The following is a 19,873-nucleotide window of genomic DNA, read 5'->3' on the forward strand; positions in this document are numbered from 1 at the left end:
TTACACTGTTTGCCACTCACTGTAAGTCATTATTTCCATCAACTTACACAGATACCTGTCTGTCTGTCTGCCTCACTGTCTGTCTGTCCAGTATAGTCGTAGCTGGATCATGATACAGATATGTGTTTATCCAGGGTCTCATTTGTAGTCATTGACAGACTGTGAAGGAGAGAGCCACCACAACGCCATGTATTCCCAGGTGATTTTGCGTAAGTGCTGCTGTCATCTGTGAATGTTACATGCGTGTGAACGAGTACGCAAGCGAGCAGAAGATAGAGGAAAGAGGCTGTGTACGGAGAGAGAAAGAGAGACAAAGCCTGGATGGGGACCCGAGGTGTGGGATGAGTGGTAATTATAGGGCCTGTTATGGCGTGCTAGCTGTTACAGAGAAGCTGGGCTTGGCACGTCGCCCCAATTGAATTAAAAAGCGCTAGACGGGACCCTTTTGTGTGACCCCACACGCCCCCTCCCTTCCCCCAGCGCTGTCTTCAATCTCGCCAGGCCTTAGCGGGGCCAACAAGCAGAGGGAGTGGGCGCAATGCCTAGATGACCCCGGGTAATATGGAAATGGCTGGAGAAACTCCTAACAATACCCCATCAACACACATACAGAACATACATCCCTCATCTCTTGACTTTATCAAAACCATTCCGGCTCCAAAAGTTGCTGCCAACATAAAATCACCATTGCCCTCTTTAGGAACCTCGACTTACCTCTACAGTTCCCATGCTGCTATAATGTTATAAAAGTGTTCCAGATACATTTACATGCAGCTCAAGAGCTTTCAGATACTGATGGTGTATACTGTAGGTGGATTTGATCACCAAAAATAGTTTTATTGGCTAAAACCATACCACTAAAGTAATCTGTAGAGTGGTACAGCCGTATCATCCGTACTGTACCTAATAGTGGATGAAGCCCTCTCTGGCCTTCCCTGCCTGGCCCTCTACAGTTTCTGATCAGTAATCACATGTTAGCTATTTTCCACTCAAGGCAAAATGTATGCCTCAGAGACAGGACACACTAAAATGTCAAATTTACTCTCTCCCCTGCTCTCCCTCACACTCCCGGCATAATGTGCCGACCCACTAGTTTCACTTATTACATTTCAAAAGGTTTCTGGGCAACTGGTTTAAGAAAAAAAAGTAACCATGGCATTTTTTTTGGCACACCACTCCACCCGTCTTCCCCAGGACGAGGGGGTTACCATGGCATCAGTGGGCACATTATAAAGCAGACCATTGTTGGGGTTTGTGTGTGTGTTTGTTTATGTGTGTGTGCCACATCAGGTTGCATGCCAGCATCCTCTGAACACCCAGACACATTCGAAACCCAGATCTAGAATACGGGAAATGCCAGGTTGTGATACAACGACACCCACACCAAGCCTTTAGCCCTGTCCATTACTCCATCATCATATTCCTACAAGATTTCACATAGTCTGCAATACATTTTCTTGAGGTGAAGCAACTTCAAACAATGTAAACATTTTCTGTGCATTGTGTACTCATTGAGCATGCATTGCCCAAGCAGTTTCATCATGTACATACTCAGAAACATTTCTGCTTAAAACATGGGAGAAATGAAGACATATAAACACAACCTAAAATAACCTGAAGGGGAAACTGAATGTTTTATTTTTCTTTCATTCCTACTCAAATCCATTAACAAAGAAGTGGTGTAATTCAGGTTTGTTTGTAATTGTTTCTGTTCCAAATAGCCCCAAACACTAAGTTACTATGTGTGAAAACCTGGAAACAATTTGTGGTTCCCCTTAAAAAAAATATGTGAGTGGAGGGGAAGGAAAGCTATTTCAGTTGATAAAAGTTTGGCAAGGGTTGAAACACCCTGGCGACAATAACCTTTGACAGGTGTCTGTTCTTTGGTCCAAATAGATCGTGTGTGAGTTGAGGTGGGGCTGGATGTGGTTGTGGTGTAACAGAAAGACCGGTGGCATGCAGGAGGAACAACCAACCTTCAGGGACTAAATGAGTACTCTGGCGCACTCTGCTGGTGGCTTTGGAACATTGCATTGTTCACATCTCATTGGCTGTGATTATAGGTGTGGTATTAAAGAAGATGCCTGCAGAACAATGCAATACATACTGAAATGTATGTATATGATTATTTTAATATCTGTCAAATTATTTATTTTAATATCTGTCAATAATTTTTGGGGTGTATAGTGTTCACCTTAAATATCTGTCAAGAAGTGTTTTGGTGTATATAGTGTTCACAGATTATCATTTGCAAGAACATTGGATTCATTTGTTCCAGAAGATGAAAAACAAAAAGACCAGTTTGTCCTTCATTCTGCCATACAATGAGACACTATACCTAGCCCTTTACTTCAGAATAGTCAACCCTATGTACAAAAACCTAATACCCTAACATGTGTGGAACTATAGGTCAACTTAACATTTCCATAGCTTCTTAAAGGCCCAGTGCAGTCAAACACGTGATTAACTTGTATTTTTTTAATGTATAAATGTTGCCACACTATGAGGTTGGAATAAAAATGGTGAAAATGATCATAATGCCCTTGGTGTACGTTTTGGCGTGCCTTGTTGTCATCAATAAGAACGAGAGCTCCAAACCTCTTGCCAATAACAGCTAGTTTACCCCTCCCCACTCAGACCACTCCCAGACAGTCATAGCAAAATTATTGCTTGAGAAATTGTTCTTTGAAAAGAAGCTATTATTCACAGTAAGGTACTTAATTACTACCCAGAAATGATTAAATATTGAGATAAAAACAGCTGCATTGGATTTTATGGAGAAGCCTCATTGACCACTGATGTCCTGGGAAAGATGGAAGGCAAATGTAATGTCAAAACGAATATATGTAACCACCTGGAAGAGACTCTTAGTCTGCCTGGCCAAATAAATACCAGTTGCATTTAACACTGACACAGACACTGACACAGACGCTGACACAGCCGTTTGGTGCTTGGCGATGTGCAGCATGTGGCCTACAGATTAAAGCTTTAAATTAGTCTCTCTCCTGTTCATACCATGAATGCACCCTCTGTTTGACTACAAGCCCTGGGTGTGAGAGAGTGGAGGGAATAAGAGGCGGTTTTGGATCTCCTCCTGTACTGAGGAGGCATCCCATTATGATAGAGGACCAGGGGAGGGCTTGGTCACAAAGGGTTAAACCTGAGTTTTTCCCCCCACAATAAGCAGGATTGGCTTCTTTACATGTGGAAAACAGCTCCAAACAGATTTCAGCACAAGACAGGTGCCAGCATTACCATCTGCTTTGAATTCTACCCCCCCTTCTTCTCTCTCTCCTCTACCCTCATATACCACCCAATCCCGCTTTGTCCATCTATCGCTCTCTCCTGTTCTCTTTCTACCCATCATCAAGCAAGGCTCATTCTCTCATCAAGCCTGGCTGACACTTTTTAAGTACCTGGCTGAAAAGTGAAGAGAAAGCAAATAAAAAGGAATTAATTTACATCACACACACACACTTTCCCTTCAACCGATGTACAAATCAGTAAACAGTGGAGGCCTATGTGTAGGCCTATCATACTAAAGTTATCACTGTAGGCTACTACAGGTTTCAGGGTGAGAAATATTGCCTGGAACTATTAATTGTCACAATTTGAGATTAAATATCCCATCTCTGAGTTGTAATTAATTATACATAATAGGTTTAGAAGACTTCTACCAAACAAGACAATGACTGCAGCCTACATTTCATAGCTCCCTAAGTTTCTTAAAGTCGGTTCATGTTATCCTTAGTTGAACTCTTGGCTTAAGGTTCTCACTCACTGGTTTAGTGGAGGCCCGTCAATAAATCACCTGTGAAAGTACATGAGGCCTGCTGTCGCCAACGCCAAACACAGGAAACCTTTGGGTCTCCAAATTTATGTTCCATACTATTCTCTAAACTTGCTCCCACTGACTTGAAATGTGCTGTAAGCACTTAGGGCAACCATTTAAACACAGCCTACAGTTGGCTATTCCTATATCCGTTGTTTTTGCCTCTCAAGTAGAGAACATAAAGCATTCCAATATGGTGAGATTCCCTTGTTGAATATAATATACTGTATTTCTTATGAAAATAATTTTTGTGTGTGCTATAGTTGAGTTAAGAAAATAGCATAGTTAAAATGAAACCATATTGTATTTTGTGAGCTTACCCAACATTGAGGGCCAAGCCTAATCACCGTGTGGTGCCTGTAAATTGGAGTCTCATTACTCTAACCTGTGATTCGCGCCTTGCCGGCACGAAGCTCCCGCTAATGAGCCCATTAGGACAAAGGAGAGTCCTAAATAAGCAGAAGAAAATAAACAAGCCAGGTGACAAATTGCTACACGGTAGAGTTGAAACTTCTGTCGTCAGAAACCCACAGGCATTTTCAGCTTGTGCTTGGGTTTCTTCTATACTTTTGAGTTAAACAGAGAGTGCCAATATTTTTTGGGAGGCTTAGAGAGACTTTTTGTTGTTCTTGTGAGGGACACATATCTTGCAGGTGCTGTTTTCAAAAGCAGGCCAATTGCCAGGCACTTTTTGGCTGATCTTGAATGTTGAGCTGCTTGCAGTTGAGCTGCTTGCAGGGCCATTTGTTTGCGTACTGGGTAGCCTATTTTATTTACAGAATGCAGCCTTCAACACTGTCACAAGAGGAACTTTTCAAGATGTTCTCTTGTCTACTATAAACCTGTAACAGTCAGGATAAGGAGTCTGTTCATGTTGTTTCTAAATGTACAGTCAGGGGCGTCATGTACCCCAAAATCTGAGGGGGCACAAAGCTGTAGCGGTGTGTGGGTAAAATCACTGGGGAAGCCAAGCCAGAAAAAAGTCATATTACATCCTATGTGTTGTGATAATTGTGCTGTTTTCAGTATAACCGGTTAGTTCATATGCCTTGCCACTGGTATATGAACTAACAAGTTATACTGCAAACAGCACAACTATCACAAAACATAGGAGAAGTCCACAAAGCATATTGAATGTAACAAACAAGTTACATGACCTACAGCATGGACTACTAAACAACTGTTGATTTAGAACCACGTAGAGTTACCGCAAGTCACAAACAAAACAGGAGCTGCCTCCACTATTCCAGCACCATTTCAACTTCAACATCATCAAATCACCTCTGATTGGTCTAATACAGGGACAACTAAAATATACCATAAACTATTTAGTCCAATCAACATACGCCAAACATGATGTGGCTGTCCATGGTTTTGATTTCTGTGTGTGTGTGTGTGTTCGTGCAAGTAGAAAAAAACATGTTGACTCACCCTACTTGTAGAGAAACGCCAATGCCCTCCTCCTCTCTTTCATACATACACGCTTTTATTTTTTATTGCCCTAGGCTACCTGGATAAAATGCTTGCTCGCTAGCCTAACTTCCTTTCATGGGCAACGATTAGCTAGTTAACATTAGCCTACTACATCTAGCTACGTATTGAACTTCCATCCTCTCAGGCCAAGGGCACAATGTATGAATTTATGGTTGGATCAGAATTGCCATTATAATCATTGGTCAGTACAGAGAATTAAGTAAAACCACAAGTCTAAATCCCTATCTTCATCCATGGCTGATTTAGGAAAGGGCCAATTTTAGCTAGCTATCTAACCACTGGAGGACAACAACACAATGAGATGCAACAATTCAAGTTGTTTCTGTCAATGACACATTGCTCTCGATGTGATTGGAGGGAAGCCAAATCCAAACTGGCTTCCCTTGACACTTGTTTTTGGTGCGCCAGGACCATACCCAGGTGAGCTCACTCAGTTTACCTTAACACTGATTGGCTATAATTGTATAATTTATTTTATCAAGGGAGGCCAAATGCTCACTGGCTTCGATTGCATTCAATGCTACAGGCGGCAACAATGTCATCATCTTTTTGACCAGATAGCATGAGATAGATGACCTGTTTCGCTCGCTCGGATGCTTTCTCAGAGGAGATACATTCAGCCTATTGAGAATTGAAGGATAATTAGGAAACACAGAAAGACGAAATATAAAAATAGTTTCTATGTTGTTGTTTTTTTCTTGGTACATTTTTGGCACCATGAATACACGCCACTGACACAAAGTACATGAGGATGTGTCATGTTCTGACCTTAGTTCTTTTGTTATGTCTTTGTTTTAGCATGGTCAGGGCGTGAGTTGGATGGGTTGTCTATGTTTGTTTTTCTATGAGTTGGTATTTCTGTGTTTGGCCTGGTATGGTTCTCAATCAGAGGCAGCTGTCAATCGTTGTCCCTGATTGAGAACCAAATTTAGGCAGCCTGTTTTCACCCTTGATTTGTGGGGGATTATTTTCTGTTGAGTGTTTGTATTCTGCACCAGACAGAACTGTTTCGGTTTCGTTCGTTCACTTTGTTGTTTTTGTTCAGTGTTCAATTTCTCTATTAAAAATATGGACACTTACCACGCTGCGCATTGGTCCTCCGATCCTTCCTACTACTCCTCGTCAGAGGAAGAAGACCGTTACAGGATGGCTGTGCGGTGGAAGTAAAATCATTTTTCAAACACATGAAACAGCTTTTTCCTGCAATCTAGAGCTATAATCATTTTGTTTAATTCTATGTCAAAAATATGTTTATTTTTCTGCACATCTAAGCATACCTCTTGCGTTGCCTGTATCTTCCTGACTGGTGGTTATTTAAAACAAATACTAAATATGCTTCTCTGCATCTCTGCTAAAATCTGGGTAAAATACTGAAAGGAATGTTAGTCATATTCAGTACATTTAGTAATAGCTTGGTTTTCTAAAGTCTCCCAACCTTGCCAGCAGGTATGCCAGCTAAGATAGTTAGACAAGCTATACTCTAACTTGATTGATAGCCTGAAATGTCTTCTTGATAGCTAGTTATGAGGTTGGGAACCTATCTGAGCTAAAGCCAACTTCATAAAATTGCTAGGTGGCTAGTAGTATTACAGAGAAACAACAACAACAACAAAAAATGGAGGGGGGGGGGGGGGGGGGGGGTGGGACAAATCTGAAGGGGCATGTGCCCCTGTGCCCCCAATGGGCATGACACCTCTGAGTGCAGACTGACCATATCCCAACCTGCCCATGCATTCGTTGGCCTGCTTTTGATGGAGAGGTCATTTGGCAAAAGATTTGTTTTTTTCTTCTGATAATCACAACAGCTGACAAGCAATATACTTACACCTACTTACAACACAGTTATAGGCCTTTTAAATGACATGACATGCCAGTGGCCCTGAAGAATGTATAATCTTTCAATATGGAGATTGTGTGCGGTTCCCCAACAACAATGATGAATTATTGCCCACTACTTTCATTCTGTTCCTGGGAGAGTGTGTGAGAGCGTGACACCCATAATCTTGATGTGCATGTGAATTTGTTAGCAGATTTGTTAGTGTACTGAGCAGCAGTACCACTCTATGTGGCCAGGGCACAGTTTGCATCCTCAGCTGCTGCCTCTAATTCACAATTAACTGGACAGAGTCATCCTCACTCTCTCAGCAGATGGTTTGGGAGCTCCACATTTGTGAGCAAGTGCATGTGTATTGGTTTAGAGGCAGCTGTGGGAGGTAAGCATTGCCCAATGTTCTGAGTCTAGCAGCTTCATGTGCAAGCACAGATAATAATAAGAAAAGAACCTTGAAATCTCAAAGATCAGGAAATCTCAAAAAGATCTTCTCTGCCAAGCCTTCCGTAAAATCCTCATATCATTCTCTGTATCATCTTTAGAGGCGGCCGTTGGTTTCATTCCAGAGTAATCCTTGAGATTATATCCGTGCATGGTGGACAATGGGCATATTGTTTTGATCTTGTTGCTGTAATCCAGATCAGTGCTTCAGCACCATATGGAGTAGGCTAGAGGAGGCCTCAGTCAGCAGAACTACTGCATAGACATGGTCTGTGTTGAATACTATAGCAGCACTGTGTAGCACATGCGGTTCAATTAGTGAAAATATATCTGAATGTAAAATACACATGATTATAATATTTATTTAGGGAGATACTATCAACCAAGTGATATTTACCATTGAAGTAGATGGTAAAATAACTCAGGTAAAGCCTGATATTTCTGACAGTCATAAACACAGCAACATCATGCATTCACATTTCCCAAAAATACAACACGCACACAGACTCAGTGTTACCCCAAATTCTTACAAAAAGAGAGTGAAAACAAGGAGGGGATGAGGCCATCTGTTTTACGGTATAAACTTGCAGGAGTCAAACCTCATAAAGAAAGAGAAGACTAAGGCCAAATTGACAGTCAGTGGATGGGATGTCATGCGAGCCAGATGGATTTGCCTTGAGGAGAATTTACCCAGTCCAATCCAGCTGAATCACTGCACTCAAATCTAATATTTGGTTCTGGTGCTGCACTGTGGTTCCGCTAATGGAAACACCAAACATGCTGCTGTAACATTGGTTGACAAGGGCACCTTGGGTTTGCAGATGTTCACGCTGATGACAGATGGTACCTGTGCGGCTAAGGGAGCGATGGGGAGATGTCTGAACCAGCCTTGTGCCACCTGCACTCCTCTTAAACTCCCTCTCTGCACTCCATTCCAATAACCCAAAACAGTGTGTGTGTGTAGTGAGTAGTGTGTGTGTGTGTGTGTGTGTGTGTGTGTGACATTACTCAGTGCTGTGGGATCACAGGGTACCAGGGATTGGCACGCTGCTACAGACAGTGGGTGTGTCTGAATCTCTGGTTGGGTCAGGTAACACAGGCAGGACAAGCTGGTGGCTGGAAGTCCTTCAGCATTTCCACTTCCCTGGAGATGGAACATACAACAGCATATGAGGTCAAATCCATCTGCCACATCAAGCTTCAGATCTCAGAGTTTGCTGGGCTCTAGATGTAGGCATATATATTTTCTTTTGTAGTGATAAAATGCTATAAGCTGCCAAAAATGTCTTACTGAAGTGGAAGTATAAAATGTGTTTTTCCCATACCGGTATAAAGGGATATGGAAAATCAAGAGTTCTTAGTTACCAAAAGTATATTGTAACTTGAGTTGATGCACAGACAGTAGTGATCACATTTGTTGTCAACAATTACTCTAAAACAGAATTAAATGCCATTTTGAAAACAAGCATGGCTTTTTCATCATGACCACACAGTGAAGTGATGGGTTGAAACATAAAGGGGTGCCGTTAAAATGCACGGTGTGCCATGTGTAAAGAGACAAATGACCAGCTCCTGAACCACAGGAAACAGAGAAGGGGAAGAAGGGCTGTGAACAGAGGAGAGAGACAGTAATTACCCCCATTCATCTTCATGGGACCCCAGCACCCTGTTATGGAGACGCGCCCCCAGCGGAGTGCATCCCCACGTTTGATAAATCTCTCCTTAAATTAGTAGCCACCGGTGGATAGGGCCTACATCACTCCTTATGCTACTATTCATCATCTCATTAAGAGTTTGGGCCAGGGGTGGGTTGAGGACTCCCAACATTGTGGGAGACTTTGAGCTCTTCCAAAGACAAGCGGTATGGGGTAGGTTATGGTTGTTTATGGTAGGCCTATGTCCAGTCGCATTGGATAATGATTTTAAAAAATCACTAATTAGTTAAATGCGGTTGCCATCTTTTGGAGGAAAATATTTTGATCACAGGCCACTATCCCTTTACCATTTGAGAGATATGTTGCTGCTACTGTTGCGTTAGGTCTACAATGTAACAGGATGCCTAATATTTTTTTGTTTGAAATGAAATCTATCATCTGTCTGTATTTATGTACCCATGTATGTATCTCTGTATTTGTTTACATATGCGTGAAGAGGACCCATTCCTGTGAGTTAATTTGGTTAAAATGCAACAGCGATTATGAAACGGCACACAGGAAATGCAATGAGGCTCGGGGAGTCCCAACCTGACATTAAAACTGAACTCTTTGCTGCAAAGTGAACAGAAATAAAGGAACCCTCTGGATTACCCCCCCCCCCCCCCCCCCTCCCACGGCCCAGGTGGATTAATCTTTTTAAAAGCCACAAGCATCTCTCTCTTTTTCCACAGACACAGAGGAGCAGGGCACTGAGCCCACGAGTCCCGTTGTGCTCCAAACACATCACTAACCGGATCTCCATGTGGTACATCCATTACCGTAAAATACGCCGCCACTCCCCGCTGAACGCTCTACACTCACCCCCATCGCATTTTCGCCAGCCCCCCTCCCGCCATAGAAAGCGCTTACACCAACAGTTCTGAATTGGGCTGTGTCCAAGTTTAACATTAGTGGGTGGGAGCTGTAAGAGTGATCACAGCCACAAGTTATGCTCCAGTGATAGAATCTGCACATGGATTATTCCGTACTCTGCAGTCAGTAAACTCTCTACCATGAAGACGCTGGTTACACCATTGACTTAAAATACAGTCTAAACCACAATAAAATATCCCTCTCCTTCATTTGGATGTGATATCCCATTGTACATTGAACTTTACAGTGGTCACTCAAGTGATTTATCAAGGTCAATTGACAAATGGAAACTCAAAACTAAAGCAAGATCTGAATTGATATAACAAATGTGTCATAGTTCCTCCCAAAACGTTGCAGCACAGCCTTCTCATCCAATCAGTTGTTGCTTTTTTTCTTGTACATTATTAACAGTAGGACATCACTGCTGGTAAATGGTATATTTTTAGATTCACTGCGCTTTTTATTTGGAATTCGTCTTCATAGCTCGTTTTAAAGACGAGATGCTGACAAATCTGATTCTTGGTGCCAAATTCTGGAGGAAGTACTTTTCATTGTTTATTTCCAATGACTATATTTGGGCCCATATGATTGTTATTTATTTTTGTCAACAAATATTAATGCTGACTGTGCAAATGTTATATCAATGCCAAACATGGTGTGTGTGTGTCAGTGGAGGGTCCTCAGTGGAGGAAGGGGAGGACCCTCCTCAGTGAATTTCATAAAAATAAAATGTTATCCTTTTTTTGATAAAACATACTAAACATAATCACTTCACCAAATAAGTGATTAAAACACACTATTTTGCAATGAAGGTCTGCAGTAGCCTCATCAGCATTCTGTAGGGTAGCACCATGATGTAGCCGGAGGACAGCTAGCTTCCGTCCTCCTCTGGGTACATTGACATCAATATAAAACCTAGGAGGCTCATGGTTCTCACCTCCTACCATAGACTTACGCAGTTATTATGACAACTTCCGGAGGACGTCCTCCAACCTATCAGAGCTCTTGCAGCATGAACTGACTGACATGTTGTCCACCCAATTAAAGTATTAGATAATTAATCTAGTACTGAAAGCATAAACTACAGGTAGCTAGCACCGCAGTGCATAAAATGTAGTGAGTAGTTGACTCAAAGAGAGAGAAAGACACTATTGGAGCAGTTTTGAACACATTTATTTATTCCAAAATGAAGGAGAAGCATGGGAGAAGTAGAGAGAGAGATTGAAATAGAAAGTGAAAAAATGACACTTACTTAGATAGCAAATGCAACTAGCTAGTTTAGCCTACACAAACACCCTGCTTAAATAGAGGGATGCTATGTTAGCTAGCAGGCTATGACTATCCAACACAACACTTGAAGTCTTCCAAGTCAAGGTAAACTTTTGGTTTTACTCATTTAAGGCCACCGGGGCCAGCCGGTGTAAGAGCTAAACTCCTTACTGACTGTACACTGTAAAGTTACTGCATGATTGCAGCTGGCTTACTAACGCGTTAGTTATATTAGCTATGTTGACTATGACCTTACTTTAGCTAATACGGTGACAACGATGTAGGTTGTGTGTAGCGGTTATGATATGGTTTGGAAGGTTTTTTTGCCTGGTCACATACAGCTGATGTGTTGTGCATTGAAGTCCACAAGCGAAGGGAAAGGGTGAGAGGACGAGAGCGCATAGATGCGAGAAGGAATACAACATGACTGGTATGAAAGTGAACTGTGTAAACGCATGAATGGGGATGTATTCATTCCGCCAATTTTGTTTAAAAATGTTTCTTAAATGGAAGCAAACGGAACAAAACGGGGATAAACATACCTGAATTTGTCCAATAGAAACTCTCGTTTGCAAATAAAATCAAATTTATTTATCCACATGTGTTTAGCAGATGTTATTGTGGGTGTAGCGAAATGCTTGTATTTCTAGCTCCGACAGTGCAGTAATATCTAACAAGTAATATCTAACATTTTCACAACAACAATACACACATTACACACAAATCTAAAGTAAAGGAATGGAATTAAGAATATATAAATATTTGGGTGAGCAGTGTCAGAGCGGCATAGACTATGATACAGTAGAATAGGATAGAACACAGCATATACATATGAGATGAGTAATACAAAATATGTAAACATTATTAAAGTCACTAGTGATTTCAAGTCTATGTATATAGGGCAACAGCCTCTAATGTGCTAGTGATGGCTATTTAACAGTCTGATGGCCTTGAGATAGAAGCAGTTTTTCAGTCTCTCGGTCCCAGCTTTGATGCACCTGTACTGACCTCGCCTTTTGGATGATAGCGAGGTGAACGGGCAGTGGCTCGGGTGGTTGTTGTCCTTGAATATCTTTTTGGCCTTCCTGTGACATCGGGTGCAGTAGGTGTCCTGGAGGGCAGGTAGTTTGCCCCCGGTGATAGGTTGGGCATCACCCCCTAGAGAGCCCTGTGGATGCGGGCGGTGTACTTGCTGTACCAGGCGGTGATATAGCCCGACAGGATGCTATCAATTGTGCATCTGTAAAAGTTTGTGAAGGTTTTAGGAGCCAAGCCAAATTTCTTCAGCCTCCTGAGGTTGAAGAGGTGCTGTTGCACCTTCTTCACCACACTGTCTGTGTGAGTGGACCATTTCAGTTTGTCAGTGATGTTTAAGCTGAGGAACTTGAAGATTACAAACTTCTCCACTGCGGTCCCGTCAATGTAGATAAGGGGGTGCTCCCTCTGCTGTTTCCTGAAGTCCACGATCACCTCCTTTGTTTTGTTGACGTTGGGTGAGAGGTTATTTTCCTGGCACCACACTCCCAGGGCCCTCACCTCCTCGCTGTAGGCTGTCTTATCATTGTTGGTAATCAGACCTACTACTGTTGTGTCATCTGCAAACTTGATGATTTAGTTGGAGGTGTGCGTGGCCACGCAGTCATGGGTGAACAGGGAGTACAGGAGGGGCTGAGCATGCATCCTTGTGGGGCCCCAGTGTTGAAGATCAGCGAAGTGGAGATGTTGTTACCTATCGTCACCACCTGGGGGGGTGGCCCATCAGGAAGTCCAGGACCCAGTTGCACAGGGTGGGGTTCAGACCCAGGGCCTCGAGCTTAATGATGAGCTTGGAGGGTACTATGCTGTTGAATGCTGAGCTATAGTCAATGAACAGCATTTGTACATAGGTATTCCTCTTGTCCAGATGGGATAGGGCAGTGTGCAGTGAGATGGCGATTGCATCGTCTGTGGATCTATTGGGGCGGTAAATAAATTGAAGTGGGTCTAGGATGTCAGGTAATGTAGTGGTGATATGATACTTGACTAGTCTCTCAAAGCACTTCATGATGACAATAGTGAGTGCTACGGGGAATTGTAATTTAGTTCAGTTACCTTTGGGAGAGGGAGAGATTGAATATGTCTGTATTCAGCCATATTCCCAGTCACCTTGCCAAGGTTAAATGCAATGGTTCACGCTTTCAGTTTTGCGCGAATGCTGCCATCTATCCACGGTTTCTGGTTAGGGTAGGTTTTAATAGTCACAGTGGGTACAACATCTCCTACACACTTCCTGTCAACTCAGTCACGGTATCAGTGTATTCGTCAATGTTATTCTCGGAGGCTACCCAGGAACATATCCGAGTCTGTGTGATCAAAACAATCTTGAAGCGTGGATTCTGATTGGTCAGATCAGCATTGAATAGTTCTTAGCACGGGTACTTCCTGTTTGAGTTTCTGCCTATAGGAAGGGAGGAGCAAAATGGAGTCGTGATCAGATTTACCGAAGGGAGGGCAGGGGAGGGCCTTGTAGGCATCCCGGGAAGTTGGAGGTGCAGTGGTCGAGTGTTTTAGCAGTGTGAGTACTACAGTCAATGTATTGATAGAAATTCGGGAGCGTTTTTCTGAAATTTGCTTTGTTAAAGTCCCCAGATACAATAAATGCGGCCTCAGGATATGTTGTTTCCAGTTGGCATAAAGTCCAGTGAAGTTCTTTGAGGGCAGTCGTGGTATTGGCTTGAGGGGGAATATACACAGCTGTGTCTATAACCGAAGAGAATTCTCTTGGAAGGTAATACGGTCGGCATTTGATTGTGAAGTATTCTAGGTCGGGTGAACAAAAGGACTTGAGTTCCTGTATGTTATCACAATCACACCATGAGTAGTTAATCATAAAACATACCTCTTCTTACCAGAGAGATATTTATTCCTGTCTGCCCGATGAACTGAGAACCCAACTGGCTGTACGGACTGAGATAGTATATCCCGAGAGAGCCATGTTTCCGTGAAACAGAGTATGTTACGATCCCTGATGTCTCTCTGGAAGGAAATCCTAGCCCTGAGCTGTTCAACATTATTATCCAGAGACTGAACATTAGCGAGTAATATACTCGGAAGTGGTGGGTGATGTGCGCGCCTCCTAAGTCAGACTATAAGTTCACTACCTCTCCCCTGCCAGCGGTGTTTTGGGTTAGCCTCTGGAATCAGTTCAATTTCCCTGGTGATTACGAACAAAGGATCCGATTTGGGAAAGTCATATTCCTAGTCGTAATGCTGGTGAGTTACCGCCGCTCTGATATCCAAATGTTCTTCCCGGCTATATGTAATAACACAAAAAAAATTCTGGCCTAAAAATGTAAGAAATTTAAGAAATGTAACAAAATACTGCAATGTTTCCTAAGAGCTAGAAGCACAGCAGCTCTATCCGTCGGCCCCATTTCGATGTTCTACTGTTGGGACTCATTCATAGGCTAGGTTGTAGCAACCACATGATGGTTAAAGGGAAAATTAGAGTATCATCTAGTTACCTAAACCTATCACTGTTACATTGAACTGGGTGAATGGAATATAAATGACAGTCATCCAATATGCTGTAATAGAAATAAGTCCATGCTCATGAAAAAAAGTGTCCTCCTTCCTCTTAAACGGCACTGACTGCCACTGGACTTTGTGTGTGTGTGTGTGTGTGTGTGTGTGTGTGTGTGTGTGTGTGTGTGTGTGTGTGTGTGTGTGTGTGTGTGTGTGTGTGTGTGTGTGTGTGTGTGTGTGTGTGTGTGTGTGTGTACTAGAAGGTGGAGGTAAACGTTTATCCTGGCATCCTGCTGAAGTGGCCAAAATGAATGTACATCTGTACACCACGTGAGAACTCACAAAACATAATTATGAGATTAAATGAGTGCAATGTAGAAGGGGTCACAGGAATGAAGAAGGGTACAGTGACACTCATGTAATTTAAACATTCATTTTACATGTGTTTATGAAAAAGTGGAGACATTTTAATATTTAATCAAAAGAAAATATGGATGTCCTCTATAGCTGCACTCACTGGGGTTGGCAAACACTGAATCAATCCTCATGCATCCATCTCTACTCTCCATGGGAAGCCATGTTTGGTGCCAGGGCCTCCTGCTTTTCCCATCCTCTGCCAACACTCCCCAGTAGATACCATGTACATTATCCTCATCCACACCATCACTTATCTCAATGTCTTTACAGCCAGCAGGCAGGAGGTGCTTGTCCACTTATGTGGTTCAGTTATTTTCTCTCCTTTTCAACTCAACTCATCTTGTCCACACAGTAACTCTAGAAGGGAAGGTCCCTGCATAGAACATGCGTTTGGGTTAATGTTAGTCAGTTCATATTTTGTTATCTATTTACAGATCCTCAGGTCATTTTGATAACTAGATTGGTTTATTTTATGATGTCCTACTTAATTTTGTTCAAACTTTATCTATATATCCCATATATAAGTCAGAAATAGACCAAGGCTATGTGCTTGCCATGCCATCCCATATCTTCTAACTGCTAACAAGCCTATGTGCCAGTGACTGACGTTGATTTGATCCCTAAAGCCCTGAGCTTGGCACCGGATTGCTCCTAAGCCAAATCAAGCCTCTATCATACCCACCCCACCTTCACCCCTCTCCTCCTCCTGCCATGGGAACCCTACATCTTTAATGACGATGGAGAGTTTTGCACAGCTCCCGCAACACAAAAGCGGTGACATCTGTCTCAGTAAGTGCTGCACTCAAGACCCCCCCCCCCCCCCCCCCATTTGTTCTATCTCCCCTTCTTGCAAATAAATCTAAAAAAGAAGAGTAGTTGTGGGAGGGGGCTGCTAATAGAGGAAAGCGGGGAGAAGTTTAAACAAAGAACCTTTCTTTCAAAGTGTGTTTTCTGCATAATTCCCCACACAGTATTCCTAATGTTCAAAAAGGTGTTAAGGAGTCTATACTTCTCCCCTGGTTCTGGTTTTGGCTCTGTTGCCCACCAGCCCACTGCTGGTTCCAGGCCCCACTTGGATCTTGGAAGGACATTTTCCCCAGATTAATTTATACATTTGAAACTCAAACCCATTGAAAAAATAGTTTTTAAACTAAAAGTGGTTTGCAAGAGCGTATGATGGACTCATGAGAGATGTTGATATGATCGTCATAATTTAGGTCTGTGGCAGAATTTAACTTCATTAGACAACAAATAAGTCAGTTATTGAGCATAGCGCTATTTCATATGCACATGAGCTCTTAAAATAGTGTTAGCTTTTCCAGCATGACTTCCACTGATAAGACTGATTGGATACAGCCCACATTCTGTAGCATAGGGTACTACTTGTCAAAATGAAGGCAATTCTGACCTAAACTTCATTATATGCTATGGATAGTAATTTGGCAATACAATAATATTTGTTTTAATTATAACACTGACTAGGCCTATAGCCTAAGAGTTTCAAATCAGAATTGTCAAGACTGTCTTTTGTCACAGCACCTTCGATACCTCTATGATCCTCTTGCTTATGATGATGATGATGATGATGATGATGAGAATAACGGACAGGCGATGTTGTAGTCAGCTATGAGCAATCAAATCTGACGCAACGAGGGTCCTCCGAACTTTGCCACCAAAAATGGCGACCTCCATGCTGTGCAGGAGGACAGCAATATTTAGCTGGGCTATTCGAATGGTTTCACCCTTAAAATCGTATAATCCTGCCAGCTCACACTGCGGGCTTCTACATCAGATAGCAAATTATAACCCTAAACCACTGAAATTAAATTTGAAAGATTCATACATACCAGATAGGGAAAGCGAGAAAACTCCGGAATGGCAGAAGACAGCGAAGTATGACCGCAAGCTATTTGGGCGGTATGGCTCTTCGTCGGGAATCGACCCTGCAAAGCTGTGGCCCAGCCATGCCCAGCTCGAGGAGATGATAGCAGAGGAGAGGGAATGGAACCCTCCGCTCCAGGTGATGCTGAAGAACGTCGAGGCGAAAACGCAGGAAGCCAATGCGAAACGTCTCGCGAGGTAAACAGCCATGCTAATACTAGCTATCTTTTTAGGACCTGTCAAATTACATGTTTGTTTCTACGCAATGTGCCATACTAGATAATATTGAGAGAAATTGAGAATGGTAGTTACTGCTTGACATTTGCCTATATGACTCAAGGCAACTAGTTACATAGGCATGACATCTCTCAATGAGAGGCCTCTTGTTTGTTTGTTTGTATGTATGTATATATGCATGCATGCATGTATGTATAACATAAATAAATATGCTCAACAGTCTGATAGGCTTTGGTTCCAATTCATATTGTTATTTGATAGTGTTGTGGAAGTACAGCATTTCCTTGACAGGTGGATAAAGCTCTGTCTTCCCATACCTTTTTAAAGTAGCTTTTATGATGACATGATACTTGGCTAACACTCCCTCCTTCTTTTGCAGAGAGAAACTGGTTGCAGCCAATATGGCCAAGATGCCTAAGATGGTGGCTGACTGGAGGAAGGAAAAACGTGAGGCGAAACAGAAGTTGAAAGATGAGAAGGCGCGTCGTGAAAGGCTGCTAGCCGAGGCCAGAGAACGCTTTGGCTATGCTATGGACCCCCGAAGCCCCAAGTTCCTGGAGATGGTCAGTGAAATCGAAAAGGAGGAGAAGAAGAAAAGGAAGCTGATGAAACGTAGACTAAAAGAAGAACAGAGCCACGTCCCTCCTGCTACTTCCTCGGTTGATTCCTCGTCTTAAGGCACTGACTTTGTAAATATGACTATTTAGTCAACTTTGTAAATGTAAATGTATTGTTGTTGTCAACTGTGCGTTTTTAGTTTGGCTGCTGTAATAAATGAAACGCACTAGAACTAGGTCTAATGTCTCATCATACTTTGCTGACACTCAGGAGTATTTTTTTACTGAGCTATAGAGTAGTAGCTAGTATAGGAAGAATGATTTTTCATGTGATATAAACATGTTTATTATTGGAAAACAATTACACAATATATTAAAAACAGGCAAAATCCACATCACACCACATTTAGCTGTTTGGCAGACTTTTCTTATCCAGAGACTCAGAAGGAAAAACAAAGAATCACAATCTTGACTAACAGTCTGTCTTCACACAGATTAAGGGAAGCTGTATGTCACATTTGGCATTTGACCAGCCGTCCTCTGTGGATCACCTATAGATACAGGGGTGGCGGGCCACATTATTCTGTGTGTACCAGTTGTAGAAGTATGCTGCATGGTTAGTCCACATCCACTAACCCTGGAGGTAGCATGCCAGGAGTAAGGAGCGGGGTTGTTGTGCCTTGTTAACTGCTGCAAAACGCTATACTCTGTGGAGTTCTGAGCAGAGGTCAGGGTTCCTTGCAAGTTGTTGCAGTGAAACTGCTTGGTGCCACTCCAGAGAGTTCACAAAGAGGATACCGTTTCTGATGGCTGAACCTGCCATCCGGGCAGTTCACAGATGTGGTCTGGGATTGTGAGACCGGTTGGACATACTGCCAAATTCTCTAAAGCAACGTCGGAGGCAGCTTATGGTAGAGAAATTAACATTCAATTATCTGACAACAGCTCTGGTGGATGTTCCTGCAGGCAGCATGCCAATTGTACTCTCCCTCAAAACTTGAGACATAGTGGCATTGCATTGTGAGACAAAACTGCACATTTTAGAGTGGCCTTTTATTGCCCCCAGCACAAGGTGCACCTGTGTAATGATCATGCTGTTTAATCAGCTTCTTGATATGCCACACCTGTCAGATGGATGGATTAGCTTGGTAAAGGAGAAAGGCTCACTAACAGGTATGTAAAAACAAAATGCACAAGAAGCTCTTTGTGCATATGGAAAAGGTGTATCTTTGATTTTGGCTCATGAAACATGGGACCAACACTTTACATGATGCATTTATATTTTTGTTCAGTGTATGAGATATGATTAACATAAAACAGTCAGATCCAAAGACACAGGGATTTTAATTGGTTAAAGTTAGGTTATAGTTAGAGGGATGAGGCTAGGCATGGGGTTAGCAAACCACCATCCAGAACCATATGAAATCAGCAGGCTGTATATAGTGTACACCATAAATTTAGTCTTGATCTTGAGGGTTGGTCTGAGACCAAGTAAATGTAGGCTTGGTCTGGTCATGGTCTCAATACCCTCAGTCTGACTCAATATGTTAAAAATACCTGAATATCATTGCAACCATAAGGTGTCAGTTTCCCGGACACAGATGAAGCCTAGTCCTGGGTTAAGCATGTTCAATAGAGAATCTCCATTAGAAAATATTTTTAGTCCAGGACTATGCTTCATCTGTGTCTGGGATACTGGCCCCAAGAGTTTAGGTGTACACCCTACAATTAGATCATGTATGTATTATAGGTTTTGTGTATTTGTATGCTGACTTCACAAAATTAATTTCAATGTAAAATATTTATCCCCTGGCCTTACATAGTGCACACTGTTGTGCAGACC

At 42.4% G+C, this 19,873-nt stretch overlaps 1 protein-coding gene across 1 annotated transcript; it reads left to right on the top strand.

The window, feature by feature from the left end:
* The first annotated feature begins 16,996 nt into the window (after positions 1–16,996).
* LOC110538313 (large ribosomal subunit protein mL64-like) lies at positions 16,997–18,263 on the top strand. Its single transcript, XM_021625045.3, has 2 exons — positions 16,997–17,434; positions 17,853–18,263. The coding sequence occupies exons 1-2, from the start codon at positions 17,034–17,036 to the stop codon at positions 18,148–18,150; spliced, it is 699 nt and encodes a 232-aa protein (XP_021480720.2). The 5' UTR covers positions 16,997–17,033; the 3' UTR covers positions 18,151–18,263.
* Positions 18,264–19,873: the final 1,610 nt, after the last annotated feature.

This window comes from Oncorhynchus mykiss, chromosome 12 (genome assembly GCF_057628025.1).
Source record: "Oncorhynchus mykiss isolate SJ-2025 chromosome 12, ASM5762802v1, whole genome shotgun sequence".
Taxonomy (NCBI): domain Eukaryota; kingdom Metazoa; phylum Chordata; class Actinopteri; order Salmoniformes; family Salmonidae; genus Oncorhynchus; species Oncorhynchus mykiss.